A 21200-nucleotide genomic window follows, 5' to 3' on the forward strand; every position below is an offset into this window, starting at 1 on the left:
GTCATCCCCCTTACCCCCCACCGCCACCCCTCAGCAAACTTCTAAAGAGAGCTCTTCTGCAGTAGAATCCTGTTAATATGTTGTCCCAAAGAGGACAGGTTAGAGCAGTAAAACCAATTGGATCCTTAATCCCTTAAAGAGGCAAAATGCCCCTGGGGTGAGAGCCAGAGAGAATAGGGTGACTAACCATGTGGACCTAGATTCAAACTCATCTTAACAAAAGAAGCTGCTGTCCCTTGGAATTCCTTTCCACCTCCCTGCCCGCCGCGCACCCCGCCCCCCCACCCCGCCGCCGCCCCACATACACACTCACCATAGACCCCCGCATGCCTACTTAGTGAAGGCAATGGTTCTGAGCAAGGTTTCTTAGAAGTTCTCTTCATTGCTTAGACTTCTGGGTATCACTTGCACTATAAATCACATAATCAGATAAATCTCTGGCAGTTCTTTTTTTCTGGTTTAGCTTAATAGCTTAATATAATGTTGATTCCATGTTTAGGCTTAATTATTTTCCTTTTTTCAGAGTAGAGTAGAAAAATTCAGTATTGGACTTGCATTCTCCTCTTTATGTGGAATGTTTTCTTATATCACACACACACACACACACACGCGCGCACACACACACAATTCAAAATTGCTGTTTTAAATATGAAGCTTATATTTAAGTTTCAGTGCAGGGTTTTCAACCTCCCCTATTGACAGAACCATAAATCATGTTAAAATTAAGTGAATTACTGTAGCATGAAACTGTAGCTTTAACAATGTTTATGTAGTATCAGCTTATCATCCATGTAGGCAAAGGAGGGTGAGCACTGATATTCAAAATGGGACTGTACAGTCCTATTAATATGGTTGCAATATCATGGAAAGTCACCCATTTCTTGCGGCATCCTTTGCATTGTTGAAACTAGTATATTTAATCATGTGTATGGAACGTTTTTAAAATGTATATTTCTGAGGTAAAATTACATTTGTCATTTGCCATTTCTTCATATTAAATGACGCTTGCTTTTTATACCCCAAACAATTCCTTTTTCTTATGTGCAAAACACATTTCTGGAACATCAGAGTGGCCAGGTTATATTATAATAATAAGGGACCTGTGAACAAAGAATTGTGAAAGGAAATAAACCATTTGACCTCTGAAAAATAATTCAAATGGGAGCATCAGAGTGCAGTGAAAGAGCATGGGCTGTGGAGTCGGCCAGAACAGAATTCAAACCCTGGCCAGCCACTTGAGATCTGTGTAAACTTGTGCAAGTCTCCTATCTTCTACTGACCTTTGTTCTTCCACCTGTACAAAACCTTAAGGCGCTAATAGGAGAAGGCAGTGAAATGACATATGGAAAGGGCTTGATACATAGTATGTTACTACATGTTAACTATCACTCAGATTTCCCTTGTCCACATAGCATTATTTGCTTTCTTTGTATGTGGTTCTGTTGAAAGGATTCTCATGTCTTTTATTCCTTACTCCCTATCCCCAGTTCTCTCTTTCTACCTGCTCCTGTGGGTCCAGAAGGAGAGTATGTGTCTCCTCATGGTGGGGAGGGGACATGTATACCTAGAAGAGAAGGTGTGCTCCCAGGGAAGTGAACCAGCCCAGTTACCTTATCTCATCACTCTTGTACGGCTGGAAGAACAGGGGAACCTCCCCAGCAAGCAAGTGGGCCCTCTCCCATGGGTAGCCCTTTAGCCACGGTGGAGACTTTGCTGTGGCATGTCTTCATTCAGATATGGCTCTTGCTAAAGGGATAAGCACCTTCACTGTTTACAAGAGTCTGTTGTTTACAAGAATCAATTCAGCAAATAATTATTGAGTATTTATCATCTGCCAAACACTATGCTAGGCTGTAAAAAATAAACTAGACAAGACAGTCCTGCCCCTACAATCTAGCAGAACAGATAGACATTAAACAAATAATTATTACTATAACGAGATTAATGAGAGGGACATGCACAAAAGGGATGATATAGCGCAAGTATTTAAAGGATTTGTGGGGATTTGGATTTATTTGGGTTGTTTTGTGTGGATCCCTTCTATTGGCATGCAATATGAACTTAAGAAACCTTGGTATCCCAGAGGGATATCTGTAGACCTTCTTGAATCCCCAAATTCTTGGATACCATAATACAAGTTGTTGAATAGTTACAGACCCAGTAAGGAACAGAGAATGTGTTAATAAGGACTCTTTCAAGTAAAGTATTCTTACAAGTGAAAGAAACCCAACCAAAATTGCTTAATCACCCCTCTACTCCCCCAAAAGAAAATCGTTGAGTTGGTGCATGTAACTAAAAAGTCCAGAGGCTTATGGCATCAGGTAGAGCTGGGTCCAGATGCCCAGATGATACCTTCAGAAATCTGTATAACTCTTTCTCTCGAATCTGCCATCCTCAACTTCACTCTTAGGTTAAATCTCAGATTGTAGCACGAATAATGGGATCAGCTCTAGGCATAATTCCCTGGTGGGAATTACAATCCCAATTTTTCACAGTGGATGGAGGAAAGGTCCTCTGCCTGGATATTGACAGCTCTGATTGGCCTGGTTTGGGTCATTTACTCACTTTTAAAACAATCCTTATGTTTAAAAGGTAACGGGGGTTCTCACTGGTGTAGTCTCAGTCCCATGCCCATCCATGGAGTCAGGAGGTAGGGTTAAGTCCATCCCAACCACACAGACTGAGGCTGAGGAAAGGATAGTTACCCAAAGAAACATTAGAGCTCTGTTTGCAGGGGAAAGGGTGAAGGACTGTTGGGGAAGTCCACTGCAGGAGTTAAACATGGTGCTGTCCTGAGCACTGGGCTGAGCTCAGCTCACTCGCTAACCCAGTGACTTAGGGCTTGCAGAGCACAAGTGAATCCTGGCTTTAGAAAGGTGATAATGAGTCCATGCCACAGACCTCCAGGTCCATGAAAACAGTTGAAAGCAGTTCAACAATTTTTAAAATTTATTTTATTGTTTTCATTTATATTTGACATTTAATATTATATTAGTTTCAGGTGTACAGCATAGTAGTTAGATATTTATATAACTTACAAAGTGATCCCCCCGATAGTCTAGTACCCACTTAGCACCATACATAGTTATTACAATATTAGTGACTGTATTCCCTATGCTGCACTTTATAGCCCCATGACTGTTTTGTAACTGCCAATTTGTACTTCTTAATCCCTTCTCCTATTTCACCCCGCCCCCACTATCTGGCAATTACCAGTTTGTTCTCCATATCTGTGAATCTGTTTCTGTTTTGTTTGTTCATTTATTTTGTTTTTTCGATTCCACATGTAAGTGAAGCTGTATGGTATTTGTCTTTCTCTGTCTGACGTATTTCACTTAGCATAATACCCTCTGGGTCCATTCATGTTGTCACAAATGGTAAGATTTCATTTGTTTTTATGGCCAACTAATATTCCATTGTATACATGTACCACATCTTTTTTATCCCATTCATCTAGTGATGAACACTTGAGTTGCTTCCATATCTTGTCTGTTGTAAATAATGCTGCAGTGAACATGGGGATGCATATGTCTTTTCGAATTAGTGTTTTAGGTTTCTTCAAGTAATACCCAGGAGTGGAATTTCTGGATCATTAGGTAGTTCTATTTTTAATTTTTTGAGGATCCTCCATATTGTTTTCCATAGTGGGAAAATAGTTCTTGATTCCCAGTTATCTTATGCTGTCATATTGCATTGTATGATCCTGATTACTTTTCGTATATCTTAATTTATTCTAAAAAAAAAAACAATTCTAAGAACAATAAATAAACCAAAGTGTAGCATACTCTCTGGCACATAATAGATTCTCAACACAGACTTTTTAATTTTTCAGTTACAGTTGACATGCAGTATTAATTTCAGGTGTGCAACATAGTCAACACATACTTTTTACATGAGTGAGCCCCCAAGGTACTAGGCATCTACACACACTAATTCTAATTCTTGGGAAAATTTTTCACATTCATGCTATTTTACCCAGTTTACACACAAGCAAATGCAGGCTTGAAAATGTTAAATAACTTTGCCTACATTAACATAAGGAGTGAATGATTTCAAACCCAGAGTAATCAAGCTCTAAAACCCATATAAGACATATAATTTCCATTGTGCAGTAGAGGAAACTAAGGAGCATAGGAGTCTGGCACCGAGCTAGTTGATATTTAACCTGGGATAAAAACTTGATCCCCTCTGTAAAGTACAGCATAGGGAATATAGTTAGTATTGTTATAATAACTACGTGTGGTGTCAAATGGATTCTAAACTTATCGGGGTGATCACTTTGTAAGTTATGTAAATGTCTAACAGCTATGCTGTATACCTGAAACTAATATAATATTGTATATCAACTGTTAATTTAAATTTTTAATTAAATTAAATTTAAAAAAACTTGATCCCCTGACTTCAAACACTGGACTGACTGATTTTTTTCATACTTCCTCCCATTGTTTGAAATCTACCAACAGTAGGAATGAGTCTTTAAATTTTATAAGTTGACTTCAGGAAGATATTTTGAATTCAGCACGATACTTTGAAAGTAACCTATGCTTTAATAATTATGAGGCTCAGAAATAGGAACTTAAACTGCAATGTGAGCCTGATGATTGGTGATGGGGTTGGGGTGCTGCAAATCAATAGGTGGCTCTGTATTTGTCCTGAGGTTTGTTTGTTTATTTGCTTATTTTTGCCTTTTTGTTTTTTAATGTCAGCAAAGACCTGCAAACAGTACAGGTCCCAGCACTTGGTAATATCTCAAGGGACTCTAGTACTTCCACAAATTTTACGTTGAAATTCTCTTTCGCAGGACTGCAGTGTATAATTCCAGTGCACTTCCAACGTGTTGTTGGTGAATTCCCTGCCTATTTCTGTTAATCTCTGTAATCATCCAATCTATGGTGATGGGTTTTTTTTAATGTTGTGTTTTATTTTTTTATTCTTCATCTCTTGTCTCATTGTATTGCTTGCATATTATGTAAAAGCTCAAGTTCCCTTCATGAAACTGGAATCCTGTCAACTTTGCTTATTAAACAGTCACTCTTCATATCTCCAATAATCACAGCTGTTGTGTGGTATTTGAAAGCATTTCACATCAGCCATTATGGTGACTTAGGCAATTAGTGCATAAATATGGTAGATTTGGAGAAGAGGTCCTGTCAGAATCCAAAGGCTGGGGCTCTATCTCATGGAGCTTGAACCAGCACTCAGGGTTTTTTAAACTCTAAATATTACAGCCTTCCCAAAGCCAAGGTATCTTAGAGACTGAGTCTTATATACCTTAGGACTTAATATCACAGAAACATTTTGAAAAATAATTTCTTTGAACAGGCACAAGGATTCTCTTGTTTCAGATTTTTTAGATTTCAATGTTATTACTATGCATCGATTGTACTGAATTATTTGTAAATGTTATCCCAGAGATTGAATTCTATACACCGACTGGAATTTAATGCTTGGTGAGCTTTAGCAATTGTTTAGTTCAGACTCCTCATTTTGCAGATGAAAGAATTAGAGAGAGAAGTTGCCCACACTTCTAAGCCAGGTAGTGATAGAAACAAAACAAAAACACAAGTCCCTTTAATTAGAAAATTTTCCTAAAAAGTACCCCAGATCTTCTAAAAAACTTTTTTTTAACATTTAACATGTACTATATCTCTGATAAATAACTTCAATAATTAACTTGGTGGGCCTTAAAAAGGAAATGATAGAGATTTCTATTGTATGTGGGTTCAGGAAGACCATGAGGAGGCCATGCTCAGAAAGGCTAAGTCAGAAGTGTGCCTGGGTATCAGGAGTCTACGTGGTGGAGGGAGGGAGGTATGGATGCTTAAGGGTTATAATTCTATGTGAAAAATAGAGTATTAAATGAAGATAGCCCCGTAGTTCTAATTTTCTACGTTAAGTGTTAGAGTGTGATATTTAAGCAAAGGTAGGGTTTCAAAATACATTTGTTCAGAAAAAGAACCTATATAGGCCATTATATCTATGACTGTAAGATCAAGATTATTGCTATCGTTGCTTTGGTTTTACATTTTGTTGTTTATGGAATTTTTTTTCAAGACCCTCCTGTCATATCCATAATGATAGTACATACTCTTTCACTAATTTTATGTGTTCATTTGTCCAAGAGACAGGCAACAGGTACTTCTCTTTCCTCCTGTGTATTCTGCAGTCAGAACAGGTCCACATAGGAGCAATTACAACTTCTTCATTTTCCATCTCCTTCCTTACCTATAATGGTATTACCATTAAAAGAAACTCTTTATCGATCACTTAACCATATAGTCAAGAACTAGGCCATGTGCCTTATATACAATGTCTCACTTAATCTTCATAACAAACCTATGAGTTATCATTAGCCCTGTTTTACAGATGGCAGAACTGAGTCACAGAGAAGTTCAGAAACTTGAAGCACAGCTGCTAAGTGATAGAATTAGAATTTAACCATGTCTACCTGACTGCAAATCCCGTGGTCCTCATATTATACCACTCTACTTTTCTGACACATGTATTTAATTTGAAATGATATACACACAGGTATAGGAAACCAGCAAAGACCAAAGCACGTTGGTGTGATAAAGGTGAAAAGGGACAATCAAAGAGCTACAGTGGTGGGGGGCGGGGTGGGGGGTGTGGAATGGGGAGAAGGTGGCCAAAAGGTACAAACTCCCAATAAAGAAAAAAGGAAAAGCAATAGTGGATAGTCAGTGGAGATATCATATCGAAAGCAAGCAGATTGCTTTGGAAAGCTTCAAAAAGGTGCAGCTTCAGCAGAAAGGACGGCCAGGACAAGGATACCGTCTGGTAGGGAAAAGGTAGAAGGAGCAGTGATTGTCAGGTGCTCAGTCAAAAGCAGTGGCAGATGTTTGGAGAATGAACAGGAATTATGTGGGTCTACACCAGGGGCCAGCAAACTGGCCCACAAGTCAAATCCAGCCCTCTGTTTGTTTTTGAAAATAAAATTTTGTTGGAACACGGCCACATTCATTTGTTTATGTAATATCTATGGCTACTTCCGTACTATAGTTGCAAGTTGAGTCATTGCAACAGACACCATAAGGCCTGCAAAGCCTAAACTATTTACTCTCTGGCCTTTACAGAAAATGTTTGCCAACTCCTGGTCTAGACTGTAAGCCAAGGCCTTTGAGCAGGAAAGTCTTTAAGTAGCTCAAATTGATCTCAATAAAATTTTAAAAGACCTTGGCCGACCTACGTGTATCTCTCTCTCTCTCCCTCTCAATTCCCCGCCCTCCTTCCCTCTTCCCCTCTCTCCCTCTCATCTGCTTTTCCAAAAGACATAGGAATTTGATTTCCACCCTGAAGAGCCCCTTAATTCAAATGGAATAAAATATATGAACCATCTTGGAAGTCTACTGTAGAATAAAGTCACTTTGTCTGGTAGCAATAATATAAAAATGCTGGTGTTTTCCAAGTCATCGTGCAATGTCATATATTTCTCTCATTTGACATATCCAGGTTCTTTCACATGCATCTTGGTAATGTTCACAATATATACTATATGTTTTGAAAACCTTGGCTTGCCTTGAGTCAAAGATTTGTTATTCAGAAAACGTTCTGCCTTCTAAAGTTTCGAAACCCATTGCCCATTCCCCTTTCCCTGTCTCTCTGTTAAAATAAATCCCATAACTTCAAACTTCTAGGCTTTCATAAATGACAGGTCTGACTCATGCATGATTTATAATAATAGCTATGGACCATTAAGATAGATTTCTCAGCTTTAGGCAGGCTATAATGGTGTTATATGTTGTGGTTTTGAACTTCTGAAGAAGCAAAGTACATAGTAGTTGACAACCCAAACAATTGCAGTCCATTTGCCCTCATGGAAAGCTTTTTTTTTTAAGTGCGGTTTTTTCTTTCCTCTTTGTTCTTTTTAGAGCTCTGCCTTATTAAAATCTTTACTTCTAAATATGAGTAGTCAGGAGTTCTCAATGCCACCTTTTGCTCCATGGAAATGGTTATTTTTGTCTAAAGAACATCTTCCTTCTGAAGACAGATGAGTCACTTTTTCTTGTAACGGTGCTAACAGAGAGAAACAGTTTGGATTCTCACCTGTTGCTACTGACTTAGTGTTGATTAATGGGAAGACTGTGAAGTTTTGCAAACACTAGGGCTTAGGAGTGATCGTTCTATTCCGTGAAGGAAGAAGACCACATGTGATGCAGCATTAAGAGCACACTGCACCTGAAAAGGGATTGGATTTTATTTTTGTGCCACTCTCTTGACAGCTTTTCAAGGAGTCTTCCACAGAAGAGAGACTAGGATTTAAGGGCTGGTGCGGGGAAGCAAACCCTAACACAAAAAGAATCTGACCCTCTGTCCAGTCTGTGAGAATCTGCAGCAGTTCACGGACAAGGAATAAAGCGATTAAGACAACGTCAGGGTTAAATACAACATATTTCAACCCATGAAATTTTGGTTTGAGGGAAAATGTAGGAAGGCTATTAGAATTCTTGGAGATTGAGTTTGGGCAAAATCGCTGAAAATGGTAAGGAGGATTACTTTTATCTCTTTTTCTTTCCTAAAACTTAGAATGAAATACAAGGTTCCCAACCTATCAGGCCACCCCTCCCTGGCACCATCTTCTTTGAGCTAGAATATGTGTCTAAAGGCACATATAACCTCCATATAGTGAACTCTCAGACTAAGAATCATTTGTTGCATCATATAAGTCTCTCAATATACACAATAATACAGTAATGACATTTACCTTCTCCTTCCCCAGCCTTAACCAGTTCTACTTTAAAAGAGGAAGCATTTATATATTATATTATGTTAATATGTATATTTAATTATATTAAATTTTAAATTTTTCTCTTGCAAACTAAAACTGAGAGTGTTCTAAATAATTGGGAGTGTGTGTGTGTGTGTGTGTGTGTGTGCGCGCGCGCGCGCGCATGCAAACAAGTAAACTAACCTGCCTGACCTACTTTCTTTTTGTTAAGTATCCAGTAAATTGATCATTTTGTAATAAATAACTGAGCCCTACACCTTTTGGGAAATTCTGGTTCTGTTTCTTTAATTGTGGTGACTTGGTTCAGAATACATACATAGGCAGTGCCATTCCAGCCAAGAAACCTGATCAGATTTCCTTCCTTCCCATCTTATTTGTATTTTCTTTGTGAAAAGCCCAGGCAGTTGTTTGAAACAAGTCTGGCCTGTGGTTAAAGTTTAGACCAGTAGTGAGATCTGTCTAGAGGGGAGTGACACTCTGCTGCTCCTGGCCTAGGGTCCTAAGAGTATTAGACCCCAGAAGCAGCTAATTTTGTAGCGCCTTTTAATACACAAAATTGTATTAACATCAACATGGATACAGATGGATGCACTGCAATAAACTGTAACCACTTGAGAAAAGCCTTTATTGACTCTCAAGTAAATAATGCACATTTTAAAAGATCTAAATATGCATTTACATAATGTGCTATCATTTTTATTGTGTCAACTACTCACACACACATCCATAAGAGGTGTTTTTCTCCATCAAAAATTTGGACTCATATCATTCTTTGTGCATTACATTAGCACCATGCCAGATTCACAATGGTAGTTTCTCTTTTACAGGGCCTGATCTGACAGTGTCAAAATACATTTAATGAATTTTATTGGTTGAATAATTGATTGCTTGATTCATTTAACCCCTCGACATTTTCTAAGATGATTTGAAACTACTTAGACGAAAACATAGGTACCCTAAAAACATCTAATTTCAGATAAAAGAGAGAAAACAAGAAATACAAAAGAAGAAAAACCAAATTTTGACATTGCTGAAACCTTAAGTCTGAGCTTTAGAGCAATGACTACAACTAGCAGAGTATCCAGAAAAATAGCATGTATTTCATAATGTTTAACAGAACTTTGTGATGTCTGTAACACAACTATTTTCTGTCTGAAGAAATTAAAGCTCAAGATCTCGAATGATTTATATCCAGTTCTACAGTGAACTAATGGCTGAACCAGAAAGTCCAAGGCATGAGAAAGCAGGGGTTGTGAAGGATGACCCTATGAAATGCAGACTTGGCAATTGTCTAATTTGAATCTACAGGCTAAATGATTTCCTGGTATTAATTAAGAATTAATTGATTCTTATAAATTAGTCATTGTAGGATGAACTCCATTAGTACCACGTATTCTCAGGTTTGTGTTAAAATAAACTCTAGGCCACAAGGAAAAGGTGAATAAATTATTTTTAGTAAAATGTAACAAAGAAACTAAGGTCTAAATTTAAGCTGTTAATGATTTTCTTTTACATGTTTAACAACAAAATAACAAAAAGAGGGCAAGAATGTTTATTAACAATTAAGGGAGGGATTCCAAGATCCTATTGAATTGTTTTCTCTATTAAGTTTAACTTTGATCTGCCTGTCGCTCAAGTGAATTTTTTCCTTTGGGCAGCATTCTCTGTTGGTCACCACAGTTTCATAATCTTAACACTCATTCATCAGTTTATTGAGCACCTGAAGCATTGCCACTTTATCATTAAGGTCTTCTTCACAGGGGCTCTTAACAACAGAATTGCCACCTTTGTGGTTGGCATGCTGCAAAAGTTGAGTGTGTCATTTTGTTATGCTCAGTATGTTCCCAGCCTCATTTGGATAATGCCACATTCCATCTCTAACTAATAACTATTCAGTCAAATGAAGGGCACTAGGTCAAAGTTTCTTGCTACCAGCAAGGAAGAACATACCGTATCAGATGGAAAAAAATTCCTTTCATTTTTTTAAAGCCAATAGCACGAATTGCAGAGTAAGAGATGACCAGGAGCCAATTAACTTTTCACCTTTTGTATTTTAACTTGGAGACAAAAATGGATCCCAAGATTTATCATTCATCGTATGAATTCCTAAGTTTGACCTGTTTTTCTACAAACTCCCTGGCTTTTTGGCAGGTGAAAAACAAATAACAACAAAGTTTGAACAAAAAGGTTGAAGTCTGTATTTATTTGTATGGTGATTTTATTAATTTCTGAACTACTCATTAATTCAATCCCTCATTGTACCTTCAACAAATATTTACTGAGTGCCAGATACTATTCTGGGGATACAACATTGAACTATTAATTGAATGGGAGAACTATTTACTAAAACGGAGAAGACTGGGAGAAGAGCAAGTATGAGGGGTAGAAAGTGACAAGAATTCTGGTTTGAATAGGTTATGTTCAAGATGCCCTCAATTGTATGACGGAAGACAAAACTTTGTCTGTGTTTGGCTCAATGTTGTATCCCAAGCACAAAGTAGGAGGCTATGAATATTTATTGGATAGGTTAAAGGTCGCATGAATGAAAGGGTCCCATCAGGTCATCTGCAAGATGTGGACTGGACTGTTGCTTCTACTCCAAACCCCCATTTTCACCCTTTAAAAAGTACAGATGTTGTTCTGAACCTCAAAGTCCTAGCCATTCAAATTATTGGTAAAAAAAAAATGCCGCAGTTCTAAATATATCCTAGTATGAAACAAAGAACCTGCGCCCAGGGTTCAATAGGAAGACATCTTTTCTTATAGCCCTCAGCCATGCCAATGGGACAGTGGTAGAAAATGTGGCCTGTCTTGCTTAGGATCCTCTTCAGTTTTATGAGTCACTCTTGGTATTAGGAAAGTCTTATTCTCCAAAAATTTGGGTATTCCTTTGTTTTTTCTTTGCAGGGGCTCCTTGAGTTTAAAGATTTAAACTGCAAAAAGTAAGGAAAGATAAATACTCTCATCTGCTTTTACTTGGGAGCTGTTTCTCTGGCCCTCATGGAGAAGTGAGAGCTATCTCGGCGTTACTTGGTTTGAGTATCTTCAGCCCTTCCCATGTGCTGCTCTTATCCTGCAGCAGGTTTTATCAATCAGCCTTCCAGCTCAAGGGCAGAAGTTCTCTCAGAAAAATTATTCAGCACCTCATATAAGCTTTTAAATCTAATGTAAGCTGCTTCTTGTACCAATGAAATTTAGCAGAGTTCAAATATAAAGGAGTAATACCGGTCTGAGTCTTTTATCAGTTTTATGAGTGGAGGGCCAACAGTTTAGCAGGGGTCACCGTCTACTCAGCCCATGGGTTCCCCTGCTCTAACATTTATGCGTTTCTGAGTTTGGTTTTGAAATGGCAAAAAAAAAAGGCGGTGGGGAGGGGGGACAACATAAACCTTCCATGTAAAGTGAGGCATTGAAATTGCACAGGTTCATTAAGTGATCATTTACTACATACTTCAAAAAATTTCATCCTGAATTAGTCCCTAGAAATTTCCTTGAAAGGGGTATAAGACTTTTAACAATGAATTATTGTCTATGGATAGCTCAGCATGAAAGGGGATCCATATGTGCAAACCAGAATTTGTCATACATAATGTCAGTTAAATCAGGTCTAATCTACCAAATACATTTTTTATTGCTTGCTTCATTAAAAAGGCTCTTAAGGTAATGAATAATCTTCAGCTTCACCAAGGATTATTAATGCCTTTATAACTCATGTCCACTGAAAATAGAAAGACAGCTTGAAACTCTACCCTAATCTAACCTCCATGTTTGTCTTAGAGCCTTAAAGAAGAAAATCTATCAGACCTATCCAGTGTTAAATTCAGTCACATGAGTGATATTATAAATTGGGTCAGGAGAAGAATTTTTGAAAAAGGAAGTTGAATAAGGTTTAAAAGCTGTGACAAAGCACGTTTTTCTTTCATAACTCTCTTGTTTCTTTTCCTACAGCAAGTCCACACGCAACACCATCGACTCTTCATTTTCCAACATCACCCATTATCCAGCAGCCTGGGCCTTACTTCTCACACCCAGCCATCCGCTATCACCCTCAGGAGACGCTGAAAGAGTTTGTCCAACTTGTCTGCCCTGATGCTGGTCAGCAGGCTGGACAGGTGGGGTTCCTCAATGTAAGGAAACCTCTTTTTTTCAATTTCTTTAGAAATATTAACCGAATGTAAAAATAACAAGGGGAGACCTTATGACCATGTGACATTGTGCTCTAATGTTGTGCTGACTGATTGCAGGCAAATGTCATATTTATTCTAGATTGTGGGAAAGTTAACTTACTCTAAGAGAGATTGGCCAGGGTTTTAAAGCAGTGTTTGTGTTATGTTCGCAACTGTCAAGTTTATGGATATAAATCATCTCAAGGGTGAACTATATAACCTTCTAAGGTCTGTGGGCTAATAATTCCACCTCATGCATACTAACCCTAGGGCTCACACAGTTAACAAAATAGAAAAAACAAATAATTTTAAATAATGATTGGGGGTGGTAGGGAGAGGTAAGGGGATGAAGGGGCACAGATGTTTCAGATCAACTAAGTTGATATTTTTTTAAAAAATACAGTCTTCTAACACTTTAGATCAAGTTGACCAGTACTTGAACTCAAGATGCTAGAAGTACAGTTTATTATGGTTTGTTATTTCTGCAAGTAGTTATCTTTCCCACTTATCTTTGTGTAAAGCTAAACAGTATTCAGTAGTTTCAAATGAATGTTTTCATTTTTTTCTCAAATAAACCAAACAATCACAATTTGAAATAATATTTCAAATGTAAAAGTGATTTTTAAAAATCACAAATTTTATGTCAAATATAGAACTAAATGTTTACAATGGATAGCTGTATCCCAAGGCAAATAATAATAATAATGAGTAGTAAATAATGACCAGCGTAAAGCCAAATGTGATTTTTCTTTTTCTCCTAATAACTGCACATGAGCCACAGATGAGCTATAATTATTATTGCCTAATTTAAAATATTATATATATCACATTGCCCTATCACTGATTTTCTTCCCTTGCAGAAATACCTGATTCTGCATATCTGAGACAGAACAGGCAGCTTTGACTAATGTCTGATGATGTGTTAGCAGATACATTTCTGTCTAGACAACAAATCAATATGGTGCCTTTTTCTTTTTGCTTGTGTATTCATTTGCTTGGCTTATTCTAAAGAATTCACTTATGGACTTTTAGCCCACTCAGAAATAACACACAGGCAAGTTTGTTGGCAAGAAAGCACCGCATCCTGATTGTCAGATGAGATAGTCTTTGAGGAACAATACTAAATATATAAGTGAATGTTGATAAGGAAGTGAGACTGCTTTTGCAGAATTATTAAGCTGAAATTTAAAAGCCTGGGACAACAGCATCTCCTTCAACTGAGTTTTGATTCAGGACTATAGTCTAAATACGAACTGTTATTGTTGGTTGACTAGTGTCATCCGAAGTCTGGAGTCAGAAAAGCCACTTGGGAAACCATGAAAAAGCTGAGCGACCACCAGTATCAAGCATCTGACTTTTAAATTTCTAATTTTTTTTTTTTTAATCTTGACATCATCCTATATAACTGTCAAATGCCCAGTTTTGCATTTTGATCAAAATTTTATAGAGTTGAAGGCAGGTCTCTTCATGGGACCATTCTGAAAATTTTGAAAATAAAATGAATTTTATTGCTTTCTTCAGAGGGATACTTTCGTTTGTTAAGAGCTGTTATTTGGTTGTTCTAACATCAGGCAGCCAAATAAGTATGACTCTTATGGCATATGCTTATATAATTTAAATCAAAATTAGAAGTGATATTTTTTTCTTAACAGAATTTTGACAGCTGAATTCTAAAGTTTCTGTGCCTGATGTTATACAATATGTGTAAGAAATTTTTTATGTTCACAACATATTTATTAAATGTTATATAATATCAACTTTGAAGCATGAAAATAAAATATGTTTTATCTCAAATGCATAATTAGGAAACTTTATTATATCTATATAAATAGACATGATGGAATAGTTCTGCAATCAATCTATAAAACACGTATATATTAAATAAATATTTAATAATCATGAGAATGATGACAAAGGTAGTCAATACAGAATCGAAACATTCCAATCAAAAGTTGGCAGGTCATTTTGCAGAGCCAGATGCAAAGAAGGTCAGCGTAATTCAAAAGATAAGTTTAGGATGCATCGAGCATGTGTGCCTGAGACTGTACTTTTGCTTTAAGAACAACCCAATAATTCTTCATCTGTATGCTCTCATGGAAGAATTCAAGCAGCTAGAATACTTAGTAATTTACGTAAAAGGTGCCTAAGGAATCTTTTGTTTAATGGCTCATGTCTGTTTCTTCTTTTTCTTGTGCGTGTTTTGTTTTGTTCCCACCCATGCAGCCCAATGGGAGTAGCCAAGGCAAAGTGCACAACCCATTCCTTCCCACCCCAATGCTGCCACCGCCACCACCACCACCGATGGCTAGGCCTGTGCCTCTGCCAGTGCCAGACACAAAGCCTCCAACCACTTCAACAGAAGGAGGGGCAGCCTCCCCCACCTCACCAAGTAAGTATGGCTGAGACAAGGCACCGGTCACTGATAAAGCTCTACGCACTTGAATCCACACCCATGCTTGGTACCTCACTGCATAGGCTTTAGCGATAGGCACAGATCCCCAACAATGACTGTAACATGAGTTTGCCAAGACAAGACAAGATCAAAGGGAACATCACCCTAGGATTCTACCAACTATACTAGATGTGGAAACGATGGGGTGTTTGGGTAGAAAAATGGTATAACTACATGCCCAGGACTGAAAACAAGTTCATGAACTATTATTACATTTTGCGTGTTATCTGAGTGGCTTTGAATGCTGCCCTCATGATCATCAAACAGCATCTACATGTATGAATTTCTGTTAGCAAAACGTTCTTCATACTTCTGTAGAGCCCCACCTTCCAGTAATTTACAGTCCAAGAGAAATGTACTTGATGAGCATAAAGGTTATACACCTACATCAAATAGAAAAAATAATAGATCAAAGTAAATAGATCAAAGTACACTGAGCATTCACCAAGAGTCTGGTAAAGTGATCTGATGAGTTAGTAGCCATGGAAGTTTCACGGCTAGGCTTGGTAGCGAGAGGAGATAAAAGATAGAGTTGGATGGAAAGAAAAGAGAACACTTGGCTCTTCTCTGAATAGCCTGAGAATGTGTGATCAGACAACACAGGATTTCAAAACCTTTTTGGATGATAGGAAGCATTACTTGATGAATTAGAGGGAGAACAGTTCTTTAGATATTTTCTGATATTTTAGAGACGACAAGGGGATAGAAATAGCCCAAACACACAAAGTTGGCTTTTATTAATACCTGGAACAAGGACAAAAAGAGTGATGCCTAGAGACAGAGTTTCCAGGTGATGGATGGACTACCTAACCTTGACAAAGGGTGGATGAGCACCGTCCTAAAGCTTTACAGAGGAATCAGAGTGTAGGAAAGGGTATGTACTGTGACAGTGACCCTAATGAGAGGAGGTCTTCAAAGGAGGTGAGGTTAGATGTAAGAAATCTATTGAGGACAAGATTAGAGTAGACCAGGAAAGAAATGTTAAGATTAAGAACTTGAGCAACAGTTAGAGAAGTTGAGTGGAGAGAAACTCAAGGAGGGGTGTTTTGTAGACATAAGCTCTGGGATTGGACAACCACTTAGATGAGTATAGTGAAGTTTCTTTACTTTCAATGTTGGAGACATAGTGGCATTGGATGCAGGAAGTAAAGGATCAGAGAAGAAAAATGAGCCTCTGTTGACACCGTGTTCGTTGGATTTATTTCTGGGGATGCTAAATCCAAAATGTCTAGAGTCCTTCATGGACATGTGTCTGAGGCTGAGCTTTGGGTTGTCTAGTATTTATTCATTTTGATAACACATGCAGAAGTGAGTGGCATTGTGCATGGATTCTGGCTTTATAGCAAAAAAATTGAGGGTCCAAGGACAATTTTGGCGAGACTGACTTCTCTTGGTAAGAAATGGTTCAACTCTTTCCAACAAAGGAGAAAACCCTGAGTGTCCAATGACATAGGAAGTAAACTAGGCTTGGTCTACAGTTCTTGGAAGCTCAGCTTAGAAAAGAAGCTTCTGAGAAGCAGAGGCTCATAGATGTGTCCTGCTTATTGTCCTGCTTATCTTCAAACAAGTCAGAAAAATATGCTTATTGTCCCCTGTACATTCCTCTGTGTACCACTTTTCTGTTTGTCTACTCCTTATCTGTACAGGGTAATGACACAGTCCTATAAAAGCCTTGTAGTAATATTCTACCCTATCTATGTAAACGTGTCATCACCTCCACTCTCAATTCAACGTTTTATGCATTCATTGCATATTTTCTAGTAATGGAGATGGGACTTTTCTGAAACACTGCAGAAGAGTGGAAATACCATGTGCAGCTATTGAAGTCCAAAGGATAGGGACTCAAATCGCCACCTTTCAAATTATTAGTTTCTCCTGGAATCACAGTTTTCTTAACTATAAAATGTGGGTAATAATACCTACCTAGCAGAGTTGTATGAAATCAGCTATGATAAGCACCACCATGAAATAAATTGGAACATTTTATTATCCACCAAAACTTTTACCTAGTGGAAGGTTGGAGGCTTGGGTAATGATGAAATATGTCTGTAGGACATGCAGAAGCTGCCCAACACCTACATCAAGTCAATGCCTTTGGGTCCTTACTTCTGGGCTCCATTCCATGGATTAAGTCAACTGCCTTGTATAGAAAGATACCTCTCATCCTCTCGTGCCCAGCCTCAAACATTCTTTCAACATTATGGGAAGAAGTGTGGAGGAGGTCTTGGCAGATCCAACTCATATGGTTACATATTTATTAGAGCAGCATTTAAAGGTTTTGAGGAAAAGGAGAATATCAAGAGAGAGGGGCCAAAAAGTTTGACATAGGTAATTTGATACTTACTTTTTGAATCATGGGGTTCTAGAAACATAGACAAAACAAAGTGTTCTGCTGATGGCATAGAAGGTTTTATCATCATAAATTTTCGCCCTTAGCTTCTGGGCATTTGTAAGATTTGCTGAGTTCATAGCAGTATGTTATTTCACCTTACCATTTTCTCCTTTATTAAAAATACAATGATAGTCTGGGAAACCTGTCATTTATAGCATAGGAGAAGCCTCTCAAATTAAAAATCTCAAAAGCCCACTGGACCATATTGAGAAGATTTTTAAGGACCCCTACAAAGTATCCTCTTCTATGCCCTAATTTCTGAACCAATTGATAGGTAAAATGCATGAAAAAATCAGATGGAAGACCAGACTATAACCTCTGCCATTAGCGAATTTAGTTTATGATTCTGGGCAAATGTGTTTCCTAATGCCGAAACCCCAAATTACACAGGCAGATCTTCCTAGTCACTGGCAGTACTGGACCACCACAGGCCTCCCTACATGGGGTCTGCCCTCCTCTGATGTCATGGAGGTCCAGATGTCTGTGTGTCTCCCTAAGAGAAAGAGCTAAGGAAGAGATGGGATGAGTCACATCCAGTTTCTACCTCTAATCTCTACACTAAGTGAGGGAATGGAGAAGGGCCACGAGTGTATGGAAGGCAATAAATAACAGGAGTGGAGCAGCACCTACCTCCTCTCTTAACAATCATCTTTGATGACTACTTTCCTTCATCTATGTATTTAGCCTCCATTTATTGAACACTTGTCACGTGCCAAGGACTATGTTAACTGCTCGGGATACAGAGTTGGTTAATGCTGCTCTAAAGAAATGTGGGATTTATTGAAGGAGACAGCTGGTAAATGGGTCGTTCGCATGGAAACACCGGGACAAGGGCATACATGGGTGCTACAAGAAGTCTTGGGAGGGAGTTTGGTCCAGGCGCAGGGCTTCAGGTAAAGATTTCTTTTGGAGGGGGCGGCTACTAAGCCATTTAGTAGGGATAACATTATGGTATTTTAAGTCTGAAAGAGGAGTAGAACTTGTCTTCAGAAAACAACTTGTGGGTTGGGAGTATGTCTAAAATTGGATTATCACTGGATAAAAAATTAGGGCAAAAATATCGTTTCATAAATTATGTACTTTCTTAGAAATTAAAACCACAGGATGGTTGGATCCTGTTTATCAGTTTATTAGAGCTCAACTTTAGCAAGAAGAAACATCATGACAGGGTATTAAGTACACATGTTCAACATCTCACCAGTATGTTCGAAACTCATTTTCATGTAAAAAGAGTTTAAAAATAAAAGTAGGAAATCATGCCTAGGATCTGCTATATTACCAGCTTTTCTGGGCCTTGGCTCCCTTATCTGTTAATGGGCACAACACTAACTGCCTTACCCGCTCTCCTAGGCAGACTGTCAGGATGAACTAGGGTGACAGATATACTGCGCTGTAGACAGTTAAAAGTCCAAGGCACCATTTTAATATCCTCTTATAATGAAATACAAATGGATGCCAGCCTTAAGCAGGGTATGTATTTTTAAACTAATCAGTTGCCTCTGGCACCAGTACTCAACTTTGCAGCTGTGGCCAGAAAGACAGGGGTAAGGCATATTTGGGGAAAATTTTGCCTGTGAAATAAATACATTTTAATGGGGAAAAAATCCTTATCAGTACCCTGAAAAAACAGGAGTAAAGGTGGAGTTAACAGTTCTGCCGTCTCTCAAGGAGAGCATTTGTATTGTTGATTTGTTTGGAGAAAGGTTGAGGTACTGTGCCAGATCTCTTTAGGATACCATGACAAGTAGAAGGAACAATCTGAGTAATTCACAATGGATGTGTTCTGTTCTCGCTGATTAACCATCTTTGTGCGTTTAGATACCCAATGAGAGAATATCACTTCTTTCATTTATTCAATTAATAGTTAATTGGCCATCAACTATGTGCCAAGCAGTGTTCTAGGTGCTAAAATTCAGCAAGAAACGAAAGAGATAAAAATTCCTGATCTCATGGAGCTTTTATTTTAGAGAGGGAAGAAAGACTATAAACAAAATAGTAAGTATAATAGGTAGGAATGATATAAGATGATGATATGTATGTGCTACATAGGAAAATAAAACAGAGTGGTCTGGAGTAGTGGGGGTGGGATACAACTATAAGTAGGGTGGTCAGAAAAAAACCTGTCTGAGAAGGAGAAATTTGAACAAAGACCTGACAGAAATGAAAGGGTGAGCCAGTAGGTGATCCAGATAGAAGGAACAGCCAGTACAGCCTGGCATGTTTGAGGAACAGCCCAGGGGCTGGTGAGGTATGGAACAATGAGCTAGTGAAAGGAGGGGGAGGTGAGGTCAGAGAGGTAAAGTGGATGAGTTTGGGAGCTCAGAGGGCAGACGGTGTAGGTTCTTATAGGCGTTGTAAGGACTTTGGCATTTGCTCTGAGTGAGATGGAGAGCAGAGGAGTGATATTACCTAGGTTTTAACAGAAATACCTTGAAGGCTTTGTTGAAAATAAATTGCAGGGGGCAAGAATTGAAGCAGGGAAACCAGGTAAGAGGCCCTTGTTGTTGTTTTAATCAGTAAATATAAATAGTGTCTTTTACATGCCAGCCACTATCCTAGGCACAAGAGATGCAAAAGTGAACAAAACAGATAATCCTCTTCCCTTGGGAGCTTATGTTCATGAGGGAGGGGACAAACAATAATTATAAGTAAATGAGTAATTAGGGACCAGGAAGTACAAGGAGAAATCTAACACAGAAGGAGGAGGCGGCACCCTGTTGCAAGAATCCAGGCAAGAGTTGCTAATGATCTGCACCAATGTGAGGGCAGTAGAGGTGGTGAGAAATATTTGAAAGATAAAGCTTATAGGATTTACTGACACATTACATGTAGCTTGGGGGGGTGGTGCGGGGGAACCTAGAGAAATCAGTAACGACTCCTAGGTTTTTGACCTGAGCAACTGGAAGGATGGAGTTACTGTGAAGTGAGATGAGAAAACTTCAGGAAGAGCAGTTCTGGGTGAGGGGTTGGGATCTGAAATTTGATTTGACCATGTTTGAGATTCCTATTAGGTATCTTGCTAGTGAAACTAATTATAATAACATCCTGCCTGTTGCAGTTCTTTACAGTTTACTGAGTTTTTCCACATGTATCATCTCATTAATTGGGAAGGGACTCCTTTTCAAACATGTCATACAATGAATGGATATTCCTAAGAGTCCTGAGGACAATAACTCAAGAATAGGAGAAATCTCTCATTAAGTTTGGCTCTGTGTGTGCTATGATCATTCATAATGTACTGTTCTTTTTCTTAATTGTATTGTAAGGTCCAATTTTTACGTAATAGTTTGGCACCAACATTACACCTTAAAAATGGACTTTTCCAGAAAAAAAATTGAAGATTGGTGTCATAGCCTAGAATTTCTTTTTAAAATTAATTAGGAACACAAAAGCTCAATTTAAAAATACATAAAAGGATCATAAACATTTTTGTCCATGTCTTCT

At 38.2% G+C, this 21200-nt stretch overlaps 1 protein-coding gene across 7 annotated transcripts in view; it reads left to right on the plus strand.

Moving 5' to 3' along the window:
* NFIA (nuclear factor I A) overlaps window positions 1–21200 on the plus strand; it is a 356733-nt gene that overhangs the window by 287192 nt on the left and 48341 nt on the right. For 6 of the 7 annotated variants that reach the window (XM_039887806.1, XM_039887820.1, XM_039887854.1 and 3 more), the window contains 2 exons: window positions 12695–12873; window positions 15136–15301. In XM_039887806.1, the coding sequence (XP_039743740.1) occupies window positions 12695–12873; window positions 15136–15301 (345 nt within the window). The remainder of the gene's footprint in view (window positions 1–12694; window positions 12874–15135; window positions 15302–21200) is intronic. The other variant, XM_039887796.1, reaches the window with a different exon arrangement.

This window comes from Pteropus medius, unplaced genomic scaffold, assembly GCF_902729225.1.
Source record: "Pteropus medius unplaced genomic scaffold, Ma_sr-lr_union100, whole genome shotgun sequence".
Taxonomy (NCBI): Eukaryota; Metazoa; Chordata; class Mammalia; order Chiroptera; family Pteropodidae; genus Pteropus; species Pteropus medius.